General features: G+C 46.8%; 1 protein-coding gene across 2 annotated transcripts; it reads left to right on the top strand.

The window, feature by feature from the left end:
* The first annotated feature begins 7,198 nt into the window (after positions 1-7,198).
* On the top strand, positions 7,199-20,160 carry HPSE (heparanase). Of its 2 annotated transcripts, XM_030008123.2 has the most exons (12): positions 7,199-7,386; positions 9,112-9,257; positions 10,646-10,771; positions 11,157-11,330; positions 11,803-11,974; positions 12,598-12,645; positions 14,659-14,752; positions 15,368-15,474; positions 16,427-16,541; positions 18,410-18,528; positions 18,673-18,819; positions 19,536-20,160. In XM_030008123.2, the coding sequence occupies exons 1-12, from the start codon at positions 7,199-7,201 to the stop codon at positions 19,693-19,695; spliced, it is 1,596 nt and encodes a 531-aa protein (XP_029863983.1). In that variant the 3' UTR covers positions 19,696-20,160. The 2 variants fall into 2 exon arrangements, with proteins under 2 accessions (XP_029863983.1, XP_029863993.1); XM_030008133.2 differs by lacking the exon at positions 12,598-12,645 and having other exon boundaries at positions 7,207-7,386.

The raw sequence follows: 20,160 nt of genomic DNA, 5'->3' as shown, positions 1-20,160 counted from the left end.
TGTAATATTATTATGTAATGTATGTAATGTAAAATTATAATAAATATTTAATGTCTTTTTTTATACCTCAATTTTGTGCAAGTTCTGAGTTAAGAATTTCTTGGAAAGTTGACTTCATTTGAAGCTTTTGATTATGAACTTCTTGAGCAATGGGCTAGAATCAAAAGATGTAATCTTAATTCATTCCTGGTTTTAGACATAGCCCTAGGAGTGCTTTGGGGACTGGACTAACTCTCTGGTGTGTACTTCTGTCTAGAGCTTAGGATGATAGCTGACTTAAATAATGCCTTTACATTGGATATTACCTTTAGGACATGTATGTGAGTGAGCTGCTCCAAAATTCCTACTTGCAGGAATCTCTGTATTCTAGGTGTAGCTAATGGAAGGAGAGAAACAGAATTGCAATTCATAACAAAAGTTGTCCCAGAGTTGCGTAAGAAATTGTAAATGATGCCTAGTTTAAGACTTGTTAAAAGGTGTGAATATCAAATTCATCTTCAGCCTCTGGCAATTACCTGAGAGAATTATTTCAGGATGTTCCTGTAGCAGTCTTCCAAACAGAAAGTTTACTTTTTTTTTTGAACGTTTTTAAATTTCTTGCTTAAATGTGAAGACTAATACAGACGAAGGGTTAAAGAACTGATTTTTGAAAAGCAAGATCAAGTTCTGAGACTCCATGGGCATGTGTCAGTCACACTAGGTAGGACTTTAAAAGGTATCTGAACCAGATTTGCTCCAGCAAAAATTTAGGCTTCATGAAAGTAGTTTTGAAGATGCCTGCAACTTCTCCAGTTGTGATACAGTAAACTCCTTTTTCAAAGCTGGTATGTAGTACATGACAATGTTAGAGCACTGCACATTAAGAAAGACTTGAAAGCTGTGACAGACTGCTGGGTTAAATCATGGCAGCCAGTATACTGGCACACTTAAATATGGCATTTCTATGTAAAATCAGGTGTCCCTTCTCAGTAAAGGAAAAGTAAAATAAACCTTACTTAAGCTGTCTTTTTTTTTTTTATTCAACTTAGGTTAATTGTGTTGGGATTCTAGAGACAAACAGGAATATTTTTAAATCCAGTGGTGTTGCTAGAGGTTGAACACTTGAAAGGGGTTATGGTGAAAAACTGATGAAAAGGTTAGTATTTTAATGCTCATTTTGTTGTTGCATTAGAGAAATCATAGGTAGCAATTTAATTCTTTATAAGCCTTCACTTAGCAGAAACATGTCTCTGATATCATACTTGTGATACTTCATAGTGGCTTACAAAGTTTGGATAAGTGAAATACTGGAGTGCATTCAGTATTAAACCAGGTCAAGAATTTAAAAACAGCAGTTTTCAGAGGCAGCATGATTCATTTCCACTGCTAGATTCAGTGCCTGCAGGGGAATCTTGTTACTGATACTCAAGTGCTTAAGGCACAAATGGTTTTGGAAACATGAGAACATGTTAAGTTGACTCTAACAATAACGTATAATTTGCCCTCAAGTGCAGAAGCAATATTTGACATGACTTGAGGTTATCCAAGCATGTCTCTTAATGCCTTGCCCTTTTAATTGAGATATATTTTTGATCAAATGATAGCTAATAAATTCTCTATCAGTTTATTTGCATTACCTTCAAAAGACACATGATGCTCACTCCAGCATAAATGTGAGTACGTATCTAATCAGTTTATGTAGCATGCATGCAGGAAAATTTTAGTGATGCCTGTAAGGCCTAACCAGTTGCTCTAAAGGTTTATTGGTGCTTGGTGGTGTTCCTCCAAAGTTTGAAACAGTCTTGTGTGGATTTGGGGGGAAGAAAACAGCAAATTACTGTAAAATTATTCACTCCAAGTACTGAGTTATTGCAATAACTGATGTTATGGAAATAATCCGTTAATTACTACAGGAGTAGTTAATAAGCCATTAACCTCTGTCACAATACTTCCCCTATTTGTACTTGTATGCTAATCAAAAAAAGTGTACATTTTTATTTTTATATTGTGGAGGGGAACAGCAGGAAAAAATTATTTCTGGCAGCTGTCTGTTGTTGGGTTGTTAACTGCCCATCCTCACACTTGTACATCCCTGTAACAACCAACCACCAAGATGAGATGTGTGTTTAGGAATGAAGTCAAGTATTCCCTACGTATGCTGGAGCAAAAGCTTGTTTGAAACAAGTGGGTGGTTTCAGGTCTACATGAAGCTGGTCTGGAAAGAAAATGAGGTTGACATTTGTTGTCTGCTGCTCTGTTTATACAGGCTGTGCTTTGCCAGATGGAGGAGTGCAACTCCCCCAAGGCTTTCTCTGTGACCTTTCATAACATCAGAAGCAAAATTCACGAAACTGCAGTGATTTGCACTAAAACATTGCTATATGTAGTTTGTCTTATTTTTCTGAAATCAAACTTACCAAGCAAGGCAGTACACATCTTTCACATTGCTTTTTTTCTTTCTACAATATGTATTAATGTATGATTAAATGCTTTTCACAGAAAGCTTTTTTTACCTGGGCTTTCCCATGGGTAGAGATGGGAGAGGAAAAAAACTGTAAAACAGACGTTGATCACTATTTTTTTGCACTGGTGGATGATGCTGAGGTGCTTCAGTGTCAAGTACAGTACTGGGCTCATAAAATGCAGTATAGATTGCAGATGTCAGAATGGGTATACATTGGCTTGGTGAATGTCTGTTAGGTTGTGCTATGGGAAGGCTTGTGCTAAGGATGGGTTCAGGATGTTTTGGAAGGCAAAGATTTCTCACTTGCCTCAATTGCCTTTATATCCTAAAGCCTGTGTTAAAGGGAAAGAAGCAACAATTATTAGCTTATCTATGTGAAATGATGATAGATGCTTCAAATCTAAGGTAGGTTGTAAAAATATTCTCTACAGGATGTTCCCACAGTTTTCTTCATAATGCACAGTAAATTGGACCAGAGCTATGGTGTGTGTGTATAAGTCTCTTCAGGTTGCAACTAGTGCAGAGTAAGTGTTCTGACCAAAAACCTTGGAGCTTATTTCTTAGTTGTTATGCCTATTCACTCCACTTTCCAACTTGCTTGCATAGACCCATTCTTGTGTTTGTGCGATTCCCTTCCCTCCCTTCTCCCAAGTCCATAAATCTGTACTTTCAGGAATCCCTATGCATAACTTACTGAAAACTGTCTCTCTGGAAGGACTGGTAAGAGAGTCAAGCTTAGGTTAATGTTTAGCTGTTAATTTTCATTGTGTGAACGAGACCTATTGTGTTCCTGTGTTCTGGAAAGCCACTTCCATGTGAGCTGGTCCTGCCTAGGCAGCTCTCATTTTGTCCTTCCTTCTAAAGCTTCATTTAACCTCTTTCAGCATGGTGGTCCAGCACTTAGTATCAGTGTAATGAGAGCCAAATATCATCACTTAAAGCTTTATTTTGGTTAGAAGGGAGGCTGAGTGATTTTGCAGTGCTCTGTTTGGTGTGCTGGAGCTCAGCAGCTCCCATGGTACCTGAATTTGTCAGCTGCAGACTCAGTGGAAACACAGTCTCCTAGCAGTATCTGTAAAGCTGTGTGCACTTTAAAAAGAGCTGCTAAAAACTAGACCCAAAGTGTCATTTCCATCTCTGAATAAACAGAGTGTGTGCCATCTGAGAGTCTCATAACCAGCTGGGTTCAGAAATAAAACTAGCTGAGAGCTGTGTGCTGTGTCAGGACAAGGGGTGGCTGGGGTTTTGGCGGAAGGGAGAAAGGATAGCTTACAAAAACACCTTGATAAGCATCTCTCTGTGTTTTTACAGTTTCCAGGCTTTCTTGGCATCAGCTTAGTTTAGTGTCATCTTCCTGAGGCTTCTTATATAGAAACATAGATCAAGTGCTACTCTGACACAGGTCAGTTCTGTTCATCCACCCAAACACTATGTCACAAGAATTGTTTGCCTTTTGTACAGACAAGTCTTCTGTTCTGCATTCCCTTAATACACTGTTACGGGTTTGTGTGGCGTGCGTTTTTTTGGTAGCGGGGGAAGGGGGCCACAGGGGTGGCTCCTGTGAGAAGCTGCTAGAAGCTTCCCCGGCTCCAAGTCAGACCTGCCTCTGGGTTGGCCTGGGCCAAGCAGTGACAGTGGTAGCACCTCTGGGATAACGCATTTAAGAATGGGAACCTGCAGTGAGTAGTGGGACTGGAATGTGAGGAACCCCTCTGCAGATACCGAGGTCAGTGAAGGAGGGGGATGAGGAGCGGGGGAGGAGGTGTAGCCCCTGCAGCCCGTGGTGAGACCGCAGGCTGTCCCCCCCCAGCCCATGGAGGTGAACGGGGGAGCAGATGCCCCCGAAAATGGCCGTGACTCCATGGGAAAGCCTGTGCTGAGCAGCCTGTGGCTGAAGATCGGCCCGCGGAAAGGACCCACGCCGGGGAAGTTTGTGAGGAACTGCAGCCCGTGGGAAGGACTCATCTTGGAGAAGTTCATGAAGGACCGTCTCCCGTGGGAGGGACCCCACGGTGGAGCAGGGGAGGAGTGAGGAGTCCTCCCCCTGAGGAGGAAGGAGCGGCAGAGACAAGGTGTGGGGAGCTGACCCCAACCCCCATTCCCCATCCCCCAGCACCGCCGGGGGGAGGAGGTGGAGAGAACTGGGAGTGGGGTTGAGCCGGGAAGGAGGGAGGGGTGGGGGGAAGGTGTTCTAAGGTTTGGTTTTTACTTCCTAATATCCTTGTTTTGTTTTGATTTGTAGTAAATTAAATTTATTTTGTTTCTTCCCCAAGTTGAGCCTGTCATTTGCCCGTGACCGTAAGTGGTGAATGATCCCTCCCTGTCCTTATCTCGACCCACGAGCCTTTCTTTATATTTTCTCCTCATCCCACCGTGGCCGGGGGACGGTGGGCGGGGAGTGAGCGAGCGGCTGCGCAGTGCTTTGTTACCGGCTGGGCTTAAACCACGACATACACACAGGTAAAGCACTGAGATATAGATATATATATATATCAGTTCCTGGTTCTTGCCCAGAACAGCAGTGGGGTCACTGTTGGCAATAGCATAGTGCTGCTGGACAGTTGAAATTCCTGGAAAGTTTTATTTTTCGTTCTTCCTAGTTGTAAAAACCCAGTCGGCACAGTGCTTCTGCTAAAGGCATCACTGGTGTGGGAGAAGCAGAACTGCCTGATAGGAGCTGCATGACCAAAGCATTTGAATACCACAAGGCAGGGGCTAGGCTTTCTGTGGCATGAGGAAGCGGGTTGGGGTGCTGGTACAGAGCTGATTTCAAACAACACGCAAGTGGGTTTAAGCCTAGTCCTGGTTCTTATGCCCTCCCCTTGTAGCTCACAGGGCATCACTCAAATTCTGCCCTAATTTCCATGAAAGTCCAAATACCTCTGTATTGATCTCCCCTACTTTACAATATTTTAAAATGGGTATAATACAATGTGAAAAATGCCTAGGCAAAAGCTACTGATTCCCATTTAATACCTGTAGCTCTTCCAGGTAGTAATGCTGGAAGGCATTATGTTCAAGCTACAAGGTTTTGCAGGCTGCTGAAACATAACATGTGCTAGACCTTTTGTAACCATATCTGCACACAGTGATTGAATCCAAAACATAGCATTGACCATTTGAAATACATGCCTTTGTGCCTCTGCTGTGAGAAATACAGCATAGTGGCAAATGACACACAAAGTCCCTCTCTCCAAAGGAGCACATTGAGGAAATGAAGGGTGAAGTAGTGAATTCCAACAGAGAAAAATCATGTGCAGGCTGCATCTCACCTGATGGCTAATAGCAGTTTCTGTACCTTAGTAATGACCTTACCCTGGTTTGCAGCAATGATTTGTCATGCATTGAGCTGCATTCTTAAATCCTGGGTTCACTCATGGGGCTGCATAGTTGGTGTGGTGTTCCAGTCGTCTGCTGATAGATTAATTACTCCTCTGGCAGATAGTTACCCCAGCCTTTCCTGCAGGCGTAGGCATATAATTGGTGGTGTACCCCCTGAAACGGGAAGCGTTACACTGATGAAGATACTGAGGCAGTCAGGAGTGTCACTGATGTTTCCTTTCTGGCAGAGCCATGGATGTGTTTATCAAAAACAGAGTTAATTTGGTCTAGTTCTTCTCGTTCTGGTGGCGAGTTACTTAATAGTATAAAAATGTAGAGCAAGCAGGAACAGGAAGGGCCAGGCAGGCGAGCCCTTGAGCCACGCTGATTAATGCCCCCACTTCAGTGAGCATGGGAAGTCCTGCACCCAAGTAAAGTAACAGACAAGAACTGAACAATTTGCGGTGTGTTCCAGCAGGCAACTGTTCCGAAAACAAACTTAGTAAGAAACATGGATGCTGCAGGATGAACTGATGCAGATGGGAAATGTAATGGTGATGTTAAGTGTCATTGTTTAAAAACTCTGCAGATTTTTCGGTAGTGTGCAATTAAGCAATACCTGCCCCATGGGTGCAGCTGGCTGTTACCCAAGAGGGCTCCCTGGCAAGGCTAGCTGTTGCCAAAGAAGAAGGAGTTTCAGCACAGGCTGGACTCTGCAGGGAGCACACGGGGGGCAGACCCAGAGCATGCTTGACTCTTTTGTAACAGCAATTCCAAGCTGCCTGTTGCCTGTAATTAAACAAATGCCCTTGTTGCAACAGTGCTGCAGCATGGGGAAGGTGGGTTTCAGCCTGAAGCAGCAGGCTTGCCAAGTGGCACTTGTCACAGGCTCGCTGCGTGCTGCTGTGACTCCGTTTCCTGCAGTGGAGGCCCATGGCTGGGATGTCAGGTGGACATCTCGCCCCTTGAGCAGCAGCGGTGGCGGGGGTTCAACGTGTAGCAATTTTCCAGCCTGCTGGTTTTGCACACAGCTGCCCCGGGGTGGCATGGGCAAGGCAGAAAGCTGTAGAAGTTGGCTGGCCAGCTGCAGCATGCTGCGGTGCTGGAAAGGTCTGAGCAGGCAAGGAAACAGCTTGAAACCCAGGTTAATTCTGTAGTGGTTGGGGCCGTCGGGAGAGCACCCCTGGGCTTCAAGTGTCTCAGCGCTGATTTCGGACACCGCACAGTGGTGAGGCTCGAAGAGCAGGGCTGCACTACTAAGATGCTATGGCAGCCCGAAGGCCCTTTCGCAGAGTAAGGAGGCTCTCGGCGCTGGCTGCCCACGACACCCCTGTCCTTCCCGGAGGAAAGCGGAGGGCTGCACCCCCGGGCCGGGCCGGGCCCGCCCTCCGCGGGGGTGGTGCCGCCGGCGGCGCGGCGGGCCGGGAGCGGAGGATGCCGCTGCTGCTGCTGCTGCTGCTGCTACTGCCGCCGCCGCTGCTGCCTCTGGCGGAGGGGCGGCGGGCGGCGATGCTGCGGATGGGCCTGCGGGGCAGCCCCCGCGGGGAGGTGAGCCCGGCTTTCCTCTCCCTCACCCTGGACGCCAGCCTGGCCCGGGACCCGCGCTACGTCGCCTTGCTCAGGTGAGCCGCCTTCCTCCCCTTTTAGGCAAAGGAAAAAGGGCCCGGGGGGGGGGGGGGGGGTAGAGGGGTCCCCCGGAGCCGCGGGGAGAGTTCCCCGGCAGGCAGAGAGGTCCGCAGCCGCGGGGAGGGGAGCCCGGGCATCCCGGCGGGGAGCCAGCAAAGGCGCTGCTGCCCGGCGTGCTCCGGAGGGGCAGGGCAGGGGAGCGAGCTAGGGGGAACGGAGAGACCCCATCTCTGGAGCTGGGGCCTGGGGAGGCTGCTGGATTCCCTCTGCTTCGGGATTCATCAATTTTATCCCCCCGGGGCAGCAAGGCGGTACCTGCCATGGTGCGAGCTGCGCCGTTTCGCTGGTGCTCGGGGAATGAGTGGCAGGGCTGGGTGGATGGAGGGAAGGCGCAGCTCGGGTGGTACTCCCTGGAAGCAGCACGGGGATAAATTTGGGAGAGGAGCTGCTTTGCGAGCAGAAAAGAAGAAGGAAACTGCCGAGCAGAGGAGTTACTCATGGCAGGGCTGGGGGCTGCTAGCCCTGCCGCACCACGAGGTAAAAATCATCAGAGTCCTCGAGTAGCTTTGCAGACATTTGCCAGAGTGCTGTCAATGTAAAGTCAACTAAACGCTGAGGAAGGTCTGTTACCATCAAAGCTGAATCGAGAGATCCTAAAAATGAAGCCTTTTTTCCACCTTGGGTAACACTGAACAACTCTGGGCTGCCAAGTGATGGTGTTCCCTGCCTGTTCTTTCGGCTCTGAACTCTCTCTTGCCTTTTCTTCCCTGCTTTTTCTCTATTTTTTTGTACTCTGTTCCTTTTGATTCTACCTTTTTTTGGAAGCTATCTTAGTTACTTCCTTTTCATCTGTCTGATCCTGTTTTTCAGCCCCATGGTATTTCTCCAGTCCTGATTTCCCTCCTCCAACCACTTTCATCTTTTTCTCCTCACCAAGGTGAGGAAAAAGGTGACACCAGCTTTATTGGAAAGTGCTCAGGTCTCCAACTTCCAGCCCCCACCACACACCTTGGGGTTCAGTCTGGGGCCGGCCCCACCACCACGAGGAGTGGGAAGTACTTGGTGGTCTCTAATCTGCTGTGTGTCACCACTGAGCAGATAGATAGTGCTTGTGCACCCAGCATCCTCCGATGCCTTGCGGTTTCCCTCAGCAAAGGCCGGGTGTCGATGTTGCACATCCTGCGCAGGGTATGCGCAAGTTGCAGAGGCAGAGCTTATGTTATTTTATAAACCTGCTTTGCTAAAGCTAACGCTTGTCCCAGCATGGACTCTTAATCTCAATTGGGTACAAAAGCGATCGCTTTGGCTGTCATTGATGGAAATTGGGGCTGATGGTGTAAAGTTCCTTTTCACAGGACTGGTATATTAGTTCTGTATGAACAAAACCAAAAAATCTAGGGGAGAAGGGTGCTTAGGACAAAAAAATGCCTGTTTTGAATATTGCCTTACTTTGCCCCCAGGATTTGACTCCCTGTCCATGAGAGTGTTTCCTGGGGCACATCTCCCCCTCGCTGCCTTGCTGTTGCTCTCCTGGCCCACTCAGCTGGCAGTGTCTCCGTTGCATGGTGCAGAGAGCTGGGGCGCAGATCCAGTAAGGGCTCAGGAGTGCCCTGAGGCTATTGGGTAGCCCCAGGTGACCTAATGCAGCACATCCTTCCAAGCAATTGCCATAGTCTGCATGAGTGTAATGTTTCTTCTGTTTCTTGACATCCCTTCCTCAGCAATCCCAAACTGCATGCCCTGGCGACGGCCCTGTCCCCAGGCTTCCTGAGGTTCGGCGGCACCGAGACAGATTTTCTCATCTTTGATCCCAACAAGGATTCAACTTTGGAAGAAAAAATTCTGTGGGAACTTCAGGCCCAGCAAGGTAAAACGGGGATCAAGGTGTTAGGCTCAAAACTATCCTGGGTTTAGGAGGTGGCTTTGATGCAGGCTGGGGATGCCACAAGGGCATGGTGGCAGCACTGGGGGTCTTCCACAGGGTCAACATTGCTCTCCTCCATGGAGAAGAGATCTGTAGACCTTCAGCACAGTGTGTGGGAGGAGCTGTGCCAGCCATGAGAAAGGGAGGAAAGGCGCGGCGAACTTCAAGTCCACCCCAGTACCTGCTGGGACTCTCCCTTTGCCGCCTTGTGCTCCTCACAGCAGCCTCAGGAGCTCCCCCGCTGCCTGGGAGGCGGACAAGGTCAGCTCAAAAGTTGTGGTTTCGTTATGAAAATTAAGTAAGAGATGAAAGAAATAATGTGATGAGAACAGAGTGTCTGTTTTCTTTATCTTGGCCAAAGCCAGAGTTAGGCTGGGGGCACAGCCTTGCCCTCCTGTTGCTTCGACATGGTAAGTGCAAACCCACCAGACCACTGCTAACTGCTCGAGCTTGGTCCTGGTGCGCGAAGTTTCCCACTGCATTAAAGTCCATTTCTTCCTTAAACTCAGCAAAAGCACATAAACCCTTCTAGAGGTGTTTCAGATGAAAAAAATTCCCATCTGTTCCTGTGGTACATAGCACAACGGTGCAATTGTACATCACTGTACAACTGGTGATACTCAGTTTTGAAGTCAAGTGGTACTTTTCCCCCTGTACCGCTTTGCTGAGTGGCCTCCTTGTCTCTGGGTAACTGTGACTCTGGCTCATGCCTTCATGTCTGGTTATGGCTTGTTCCTGGTTTGCATGCTGAGAAAAAACATGAGCTTTGAAGAAAAAGTGTCTTATAACTCCTGCCAGCATTGCTGTTGGAGCCACGTGGGGCAGTCAGAGCTTTTCCCTGCATGAGATGGGCAGCGTGGGAAGCATTGCCCCGTATCTGCCCACAGCAAGGCAGGCCAGGAACCCTGCTGAACTGCTACATGCCAGGGTGGCTTATCTGCTCCTCGGGTGTTGCAGCCTGCGCTTTGTCAACTCGCTGGAATGAGGGTTTCCGGATGGTGCTCCAGCTAAAATAGTTTATTGGGGTGTGACCACCATGATATCAGCCTCCAGAAGCACAGCTCAGTCTTCCCCCACCCCCCCAGTCTCCATCACCTTAAATTGGGAAATATACATTATATATATAATATATATATTTATGCATCATGCCAGCCCTCTTTTTCTATGTGGTTAATATTGCAAAAGTAGGGGTGCATTTCACAGAAGTGCATGACAGGCTCTCAGCCTGGCACCAAGCAGTTGTGCTTCCTCCTGAGGGATGCAGCCCTTTGCATGCTGGACCCTGGCTGTGAAGACGAGGACTTAATTGCTATCAACCTTCTGCCCTACAGAGGCTTGTGGCTCAAGGCCTGCATTTGCTGCTGTTGAGAAGCTGCTGCTGGCCCAGTGGCCCAGCCAGGAGAAGCTGATTCTTGCAGAGCATAACTGGAAAAAGCACAAAAACACCACTATTACAAGTAAGAGTTTGATGGATTTTTCTGCTAGGGTTTATAACCAGGGGGCTGCAGATCTCTGCCCTGTGGTAAAAGGTTCGTAGGCTGTTAGGAGCTGTAACCACTGAAAAAGAAACATTTCACCCCCTTAGAAAAATATTCAAAGAAATCTTTTTCTACTGTCTACTGTCATATTTAGTAGTATTCAGCTGCTGCAGGAGTTGGGAGGATATCAACACCTTGCAGGATGGTGTGTAGTGGTGGTGGGCTCTTTTGGTGGCTGGGAAAGCTTGGCACATCTGCAGCACCAGGCTAAATAAATACAGGCAGTAAAGATTGTCGCTTGGCCAGAGCACAACTAGCATGCTGTAACCTTGAGGTAAACATCCTCCCTTTCTGCTCCATGCAGGAAATACGCTGGATATTCTCTACAGCTTTGCAAAATGCTCAGGGTTTCACCTGATCTTTGGGCTCAATGCCTTGCTGCGGAAAGATGGCTTGCAGTGGGACAGCTCGAATGCCCGGGCACTGCTGGACTACTGCGCCTCGCAGAGGTACAACATCTCCTGGGAGCTCGGGAATGGTAAGTGCGAAGCCTGCTTGTGGGCCAGGCCAGCGGTCACCTGGAAAGGTACTACTGCAGGGTATGGGCTGGTAATTTTGCATGTTTTGGATGACGGCCCATAAAGGCAAGGTGACGTTTTATTGGAAAACATTAAGGTCTTAATCTGCAAGGAGGGATTTCACAGAAGGTCCAACAAATGAGCTAATTGAGACAATATTGCTGCTCCTACCGTGGCTCTGAGATGAGGTGAACAATGCCTCACAAGGTGCAGGACGTCACCTATGGGGACTGGCTGGGACAGAGTGCTGGAGAGCAGCAGGCTGCATCACCCAGGCTTTCAGTTTCATGCTCGTTGCCTTCAAATATCTCACCCGTACTGCGCCAGATCATGTGAAGCCATAGGGGGTTGGTACTCCCCAAGAGGAATGAGCTGCCCTATTTTGTGCCCTAAAACCAGAGCAGGATGCTGATGCACGTGTGTCTTCCCCAGAGCCCAACAGCTTCAGGAAGAAATCTGGCATCTACATTGACGGCTTCCAGCTGGGGCAAGATTTTATTCACTTACGCCAGCTTCTGAATAACTATACACTCTACCGGAATGCAAAGCTCTATGGTCCCGATGTCGGGCAGCCCCGAAAGCACACGCAGAGACTGCTGAGAAGGTAGGGTTGTGGGGCCCTGGCAGCACCACCTGGGGTGGACAGGTGTGGATAGCGGTGGCTCATCTGCACCCAGATGCAGGGGCCATGAGGAGGCATCTGGGCAGGGTTTTAAGGATTTTCTGCTCCAAATCAATAGTAAGGATGTACAAATGGATACATCCAGTCTACTTAAGAACTAATTTCCTGCATTTTTCCTTAAATTAGAAGCATGGGTTTTTTTTTTTTCCTTGACTGGGGATGACTGAAATCTTACCTGCATGCAGGACCTCAAGGCTTAAATACTCAGCCAGTTGAAACTAAGATGCTAGAAGTACTTCAGTTATCCATACACCTTTCAACTGAGCACTGGCTCTAGTGCTCTGTTAACAAGGGCTTTTCACCCTAGAAATCTCCACATCTTACACAAGCATCAATTAATCCTCCCAGCAGCCTGCTGAGGCAGCCAGGCTGCCCAAAGCCCATTTAAAAGCCACCGCAAGCATGGCCCCAAAGCAGTTCACCATCACTACCGCAAGATGGGGGGAGAGGGGAGGGCTGTGCATGGCAGCTCACTCATGGGGACCACAACCCTTCACCGGTACCCGCTAATCCCCTGCTCTCCACCACATCCCCTCTGGTTGCAGCTTCCTGAAATCGGGAGGGAAGGTGATTGACTCTGTCACGTGGCACCAGTAAGTACTGCTCAGATACCATCGTCACTCTGCTTATCAGCTGTTTTCTTTACAAAATGTCAATTTGAACATCTCAACAGGAAGTAAGGGGTGAAATACCCCTTTCAGCAGTTCCTCAGGTGCCTCTCTGCAAAATCCTCTACTCAGAATGAGAGAGGAATTGAGGGAGCATGTTACAGAAATGCAGAAGGTCTCCAAAGAAGCTACTTGGTGCAGAGACCCAAAAGCAGTGGCAGGGGTTTGTAACGTAGGTATAGCAGTGGGGATTGCAATGTGTGCAAGACCGTCATTTTGCTTGCTAAATATGTGTGCTGAGAAAAATGGAAGTGGGATGGCACGGCAGCTTTATTTCTCAGAAGAGCACGAGGGGGTAGGTCACGGTTCTCCCCCGCACGAGGAGAGTTTCTGCAGCAGTTGAGCCTTTTTGCATATGCTGTGTTTCAACATGTACCAAAAGCTAGTGAGATCTGAGCAGCAGTCCAGGTTGTCTCAAAGCCCCAAGTTGCCAAACATTGCAAATAAAATGCACTTTCCTATGGGAAGAAGAAGGTGTCATATAAAAGGGAAAGAATGTACCTCAGACTTACTCAGCAGAGATGCCTCTGCTGAACTTCTGCAACAGCAGAAGGTTTTTAACCTAAGGTATTAAATAACCCATTGGTGGCTAGGCTTTGAAACAGAGTCAGTACCCCTGACATTGGTGCTCTCCTTGCATTAGAAAGGCTGAATCTGCTTGAGTGAAAGCTTCACTCCCTAAAAGCAAATTCAGAGAGTCACAGATGACCCTGCTGGCAAATGCACCCAACTCCTTGTAAAAAATGCAGCAGAAGCCTTGTTAGCTGATGTGTTACATGCTGCCTTTTTTCTCTGTTTATCTCTGTTTGATAAAAACTAAAAGCCCTGCAGTTCTGGCTGACCCTTACTCATTGAGAAGTGCTAGCAACTTCTCCTGCTCCCTTATGTTTGCTCTCCAAGTCAATTCAGACTGTGCATGGGTAATTCACCCTCAGATCCCACTCGCAATGCAAACAGCACCAGCACAGTCCCATCTCTTCGCTCTTGTGCTGTGGGTTAGGGATGCAGTTTTAAAGTGCTCAGGTGGGCAGTGGGGTAGGTTGGCCCCAGGGCACCTGCCATGAACTCCACATATTTGAAAGTGATTTCCACATGAAAGTGGTTTTCCTTCTGGAGTCAAATGCAGCACGGTGACATGCAGCAGTCAGGTAACAGCAGGAAAAGATGCACAAACTTATATATATGTATACATATATGACTTATCTATGTATTTTGAGCTGCTGGCAAAGCATAAAACATGTCCTCTCCCCTTCCTGGGCTGTTCTTGCCCTGTGGCTGCCTTTGCTTTAAATGGGCGTGTGTTATTTTCTTTACTAATTTAGGATTATCAGGTTTTAGCTTCCTCTTGTGGCTGGAAGACTTCAGCTACTTCTGTTAGGACTGAGTGGTAGCATGATGAAATGGAAAAAACACAGGGATCCCAATTTCCTGTTCTTTGTTCAGACAAACCAGACTTAAAAGCTCTTCTGCTCATGGTGGAGGGCAACCTTTATCCCACAGGGATGCCTCTATCCCATTACCCTCCAGATAGCCAAAATACTCCAACAGCGGGACAGAAGCTAGGATCTGATATTTTTAAAAAGCAAGTAATCACATAGGAGTGTCAGACTCCTGAGCAAGAGAACATTTCCAGAAGCTGGCTCTTATTCAGTGATGTTTTCCTCATTCTAAATGAGTAGATGCAAAAAACCCCTACTACTTCTGTTGATCAAAATTTCTGTGATATCCTGCCTCCTTTGAGGTAATTATACCTGATAGTCCCTTAAATACAAACAACATACCTACACATTTGGAAAACAAAAAAAGAAAAAGAACTGGACAGAAAAATAGTGCTGTGGATAAAAGTATCAAGCAACTGAGTACTTTTGTTGGTGTTTTGTACCAGTGGTGGTATTTTGGCTTAATTTTGGCTCTGGCATTTTTTTTTTTCATTTCCAGTTACTATGTGAATGGACGAAGTGCAACAAGGGAGGATTTCTTGAGCCCTGAAGTGCTGGATACCTTTGCCACAGCTGTACGCGAAGTCCTGGAGGTGCCTTGTTCTATTCAATCATTCCCATGTTCAGTTTCCAGGGGTTTAGCAGAGAATCTGGAATAAAGTACAATTTCTCACTAGCAATAAACAGGGATCTCAAAGTTTGGGTGCTGCTATCATTGTAAATTAGAAAAGAAAATTAACGATACTAATAATAAATGAGTTCCAATAGTTTGCCATGCAACAAGCATGGTGCCAGATACATCACAAACCTACAACATTCTCATTTATTGATGTAGTCATTACCCAGGGATGTAATTTATGGTCATACCCTCCACCCCAATTTCTTTGTATTGTGAGATCTGGAGAACAGCATAACTTAGAGTATACCACTACTCAGCATGAGAATACTTACAGGACCTGGCTTTTAGTGGTGTTTACCTTGTTCTACATGCATAGATGTGATTTTTTGGAGGGGGGGATATAAATCTGCTTCTAGTCCTTTTGATCAAAATTTCTGTGACATCCCGGCTCAGTTGGTGTTATCCCTTAAATGCAAACATCATGCATAGGCATTTGGCTAAAGCACAAAACTTTGATTGCCTATTATTTCAGTAGCCAAAAAACTTAACTGTTGTCTCTTTCTCTTCTTCCCTATGCCACACCGGCCAGATTGTTGGTGGGACTGTGCCCAACAAGAAGGTCTGGCTAGGAGAGACGAGCTCTGCCTATGGAGGGGGAGCTCCCAGGCTGTCCAACACTTATGTTGCTGGCTTTATGTGAGTACCTTGTCACAGGTGTGGGAAAATTACACATTTTACCAGCTGAAGGGAGTTGCATACATGCCCCACGGGAGAGGCAGCTCCCTCAGGCTTCCTGGGGAGCGCAGGCAATGGGTGGGTTGAGGACCACAACCTTCCCACTGCTCCCTGTGTGCTTCCTCCATGCCTGAGGTTCAGTGTAGGCCCAGGTAATAGCAGATTCCTGTGGGAAATGGGCGATGAGAAGCATGAGAAGGTTTTATTTCTGCCCTCGAATCTGCAATGCTAACTCCGTCCTTTTGTGTGGATGGAAAGTCATTTGTGAGATGGGTGTCTTTTTCCAATGTCATCCTTCAACCACCATGAAATAACTAACCAAAGGGAAATTTAGTCATGAAAATAATTTTCCCCAAGGACTCCAGTTGTAGCATTTTGTTGAAATAAAAGAATTCAGGCTTTTCTTAGCACTGTTATCAGTTTGTAGATTCAGGGAGATAAAATTTGCATGGGAATGTGTGGTTCATGTTTTGAAAATTAACGAAAAACATGGTTGCAATGTATTCTTTTCCCTCCTATAAGGCACGATGATCCTTTTCATCAGGGACTGGTGGGTCAGCAACTCAAAGTCTGGTAATAGCAGGCACCCTTGTCACTGGTGTGATGATTTCTCTCAGCCTTCAGGCTCTTGGCCAGTTCAGGAGCATCTGCTGCTGCTCCTGGTTTCCACCACCTGCAAAAAGGGAGTGGAGCAACTGCTCCCACCAGCTTGGACCTCCAGAGGTGGTCTGAAATTATTTTTTAAGGTAGTCAGTGCAAGACTCAAATTGAAATTAGTTGTGTGATTTTAAGGAAGTCAGTTTCATGCCCTAATTCTTGCTTTCCTACTTCCTTAGCTGGTTGGAGAGGGGCAACAGTGTACAGTTGAGGTTGGCAATTTCACCTGCATGTTGTTTGCCTCATTTTTTGGCAGGTGGTTGGACAAACTCGGGCTTTCAGCCAGGCAGGGTATTGACGTGGTGATGAGACAGGTTTTCTTCGGGGCAGGGACCTATCACCTGGTGGATGCCAACTTTGAGCCTTTGCCGGTATGTATGCAACCCCACTAACACCATCTGAATGCTGCATGTATTTCTGCACAGGCAACACTGGATGTGGAGATACAAGTCAGCCATTTTAACAGCGCCTTTTTTTGTAGGATGGTCGCAATTACCCTTGTACCTAAAGTTAGCTCATGTTTCATTATGGGTTCATGTATTATATATGCACAGATACAAGGTATTTACTGCAACTGCAGGGATGCAGCTAGTCTTCATCACAGCAGAGATTGATTTCTGGGACATGATGCTCTGATTTGTATGCAGACACTTCTGGAGTTCACAAGGCTTTTCTGGATGGACTGTTTTGGTTTGAGTACTCCTCAGCTGAGTGATGAGTAGGTTTTAAACAGAAGTGATACACAGTATTATAATAAATTATATCCCAAGTGAAAACCAAACCAACATGAAGTCAAGACTCAAGCATTTCTTAGGTTATGAGCATATTTAGCCTTCAGTAGTGACTGAAGGATAATTAACTGAAAACATGCATTTAGTATAGTTGGATTTATTAGGAAATAACATTCTGCTGTGATGAAACATCATTATTTGAACTACACATTGTTCTTGCATGTACAGCGTGTTTCTTTGTGCTAGTAGCACTTACCTTGGGGTGAGAGGATAGCTTCTTTCTTTTCAGCTTTACTCTCATTTTTCTGCTTCCAAGTTGTGATTTTCACAAGCTCATAGAGATCATCTGAGAGGAAACCCAACATACAGGGTTTTTCTGTCCTGCCTTTTCAGCTGGTCCCTATGCCAGGGACTGCATTGTCAGGCTTGTCACTTTGGGCTTTTTATTCCCTCATTTAAAATAGATATAATTTGGACTGAAAGGATGTGCTTTGTTCCTCATCTACAGGCAGTACAGATGCTAATCAAGATAATAATGCTTTAGAGGGAGGGAAATCCAAACCCAGGTCCATCAGTTTTAGTTAGCATGGAAATGAAGAAGCACAGCAGTGTCAGAAGACTGCACCTCCTTGCAGAGGGGCTGAGCATGCAGGCTGATAGGAAAAGTCACTTCCCCAGGCTCATGGTGAGTCAGGAGAGAAACACGACAGTTTTCCTTCTAGGAAAACCTCAAAGACAGACAGACAGATGAGTTGGGAGAAGCTCTCTGAAACCTGTCAGCTGGAGCACGTCCTCCCCTGGGGCTGCGCTCAAAGAAGTGATGCTGTAAAATGCAGCCTGCCTGCAGCCTCCTCATCCCAAAACACATCTGCACAGACCACGCGCTCTTTTTGGTATGGGCACGGACTTCACAGAGGAAAAGTAGCTGTCAAGATGTAAGAAAAAGCAGACCTGGAAAAAATGAGTCTGCACTGGGCATCACCTTGCTCTCGGGCATTGACGTGGGGTGTCAGAGGGTTTACTCATGACTGGCATTCAGAAATTAATCTTGAGACCTGTTCAAAAGCACAATGCTAGTGAAAGGCATAAAAGTTGTCGCGGGCTTCTTCCCAGCATTGCACCTGTGGATTGGGCACAGGCTTTCCTGCAGGAAGGGCAACTCATCCCCTGCGCGTTCAGCCCTGAGGTGCTCTGTACCCTGCAGAAGGGCTTTCCAAAATGCAAACAGTCTGTCCCCCACAGAAAGAGCTCTGAGATTTGCATATGAGGGGGAAAATGACTCTAAGGTACCTTGCAAACACAGCTGCTCTGCAGCCTGGAGGCAGGGTTTTCTCTTTAGCGATGCTGTTTGTGGGAATTTAAATAGATATGGCAAAAAACTTGGTAAAGCAAAAAATTATGGGGGGAAAAAACCCCTGAAATTACCGGCAAAATGAACGTTACGTTAAACACCGTGTGGAGTACCTGGCATGTACACAAGTGCTTACGCATGTTTTTGTGCCTCCCAGGACTACTGGCTCTCGCTGCTCTATAAGAAGCTGGTGGGTACCAAGGTGCTGCAGGTCAGCCTGGCAGGAGCCGATGAGAGGAAGCTCCGTGTCTACCTCCACTGCACAAACACCCTCCAGTAAGGCTCCAGAAAGGGCAAAATATCCCAGAAACTGAGCCCACGGCCACCCCCAGGCCAACAAAAGCAATCTGGGACACATGTCGTTTCTGTGAAACCTGTTTCTCTCCTGATCCCAACCATCATCTTCTCTTGCCTTGGCAGCCCAAAGTACAGAGAAGGGGACGTGACGCTGTTTGCCTTAAACCTCTACAACATTACCCAACATTTGCAGCTACCAAATTACTTATTGAGTAAGCATGTGGATCAGTACCTCTTACTGCCTCATGGGAAAGAGAATATACTTTCCAGGTAAGCATGCAATTCCTACTGTCTCTGTGGAAAGGATTGTGAGTAGGGTTAGATGGCCTCTAAAACCTCACCTTGTTCAATTTGCAAGGCAAGGGCGAAGAGGTTACCATTCAGTCATCTGGGTTTTTTTCAGTAAGGTCTGATTTCTGTTAAATCAGGTCTCCTAAAATCTAAAGCTGAAAGCTTGCTAAGGTGCAAGGACACTTGTCTGATGTTAATTGGGAAGCTTTTTCCTAGCAGGCTTCAGGGCTCTGGACCAGCTACTAATGTCCTTTTTCTTTTGCACAAGCACAGCTATATTGCTTTCCCAAGTGCTGGCTCCTGATTTACAGCAACGTGTTCAGGCTTTGTACGGTTTCTTTCATTGTTACCGCTAATGCATCAGCATGGGAAGGATCTGCTCTGTGGGCATAGAAGATATCTTAATATTTGCAGGAGGAAAACCAATTAAAATTGGTACTTTTCAAAGCCTCTTCTGCTGTTAACCTCACTAGAAGAGTAAGAAATGTACTTTTCAACTTGCTTGTGCTAGTACTCTAAAGGAGTCCTTGCAGAGGGAGTGCAGCAGATGCTCTGTGTGTGTGCACACACAAACCCTGAAGGGAAGTTTAGTTTGGATTTGGTCTGAGTTTATGTTTACACTCAGGTCCAGAGCTATTTGTGCTTGATGGCAAACAGAGCACAGCTGCTCAAACAGTCTCTCTGTCCCTCTCCAGGTCTATTGAGCTGAATGGCCATGTGCTACGGATGGTGGATGACAAAATGCTGCCAGAGCTTACCGAAAAACCCCTTGGTCCTGGCAGTGTACTCGGCCTTCCAGCCTTCTCTTACAGCTTTTATGTTATCAAAAATGCCAAAGCTATTGCTTGCATTTAAATGGTTAATACACGAGCACAGGATAAATGTAAAGCACTTGGCTAGTAGGAAATTCAATGCTAGAAATTCATGTTTCTCCCACAAGTTTTAATTCTGGCAAGGGATGCAAATGTGGCGGCACTGGTACAACCTGTGGGCTGGGAAAGACATGAGATCCTGCTGGGTAATTTGTAGAGGACAGATGCTCATTAAGCTCCTGGGAGAATTATCCAGGTAGGGCAAACCCAGGCAGGGGCTGGTTTTGCTCTCGGTCCAGCCTGGGTTGCTGCGCTCGAGCACAGGGCAGCTCTGTGCGTGGCATAGAGAAACGCATCAGCTTCTCATGCTGCACTTGTGGTTCTGCCAGCTGGGAGCTGCAAACTCCTCTCTCCCTCTCATTTCTGCAAGCATAGCTCTTAAAGCAGTTCCTTGAAAAGCTTGCCTTCAGAGAGGATGAGCAGGGCGTTTTATTTTAGCCGTACAGCT

Source organism: Aquila chrysaetos, chromosome 1, assembly GCF_900496995.4.
Source record: "Aquila chrysaetos chrysaetos chromosome 1, bAquChr1.4, whole genome shotgun sequence".
In the NCBI taxonomy this organism is placed as follows: Eukaryota; Metazoa; Chordata; class Aves; order Accipitriformes; family Accipitridae; genus Aquila; species Aquila chrysaetos.
The sequence above is the reverse complement of the archived record's forward strand: the minus strand, read 5'-3'. Positions and strand labels throughout refer to the sequence as shown.

Bases quoted from the DNA above. Each gene is read 5' to 3' on its own strand.
- HPSE (XM_030008123.2), top strand. From the start codon at position 7,199: ATGCCGCTGCTGCTGCTGCTGCTGCTGCTACTGCCGCCGCCGCTGCTG. The intron at 15,475-16,426 runs GTGAGTACCTTG...ATTTTTTGGCAG, and splicing joins ACTTATGTTGCTGGCTTTAT to GTGGTTGGACAAACTCGGGC. The intron at 18,529-18,672 runs GTAAGGCTCCAG...TTGCCTTGGCAG, and splicing joins CACTGCACAAACACCCTCCA to CCCAAAGTACAGAGAAGGGG.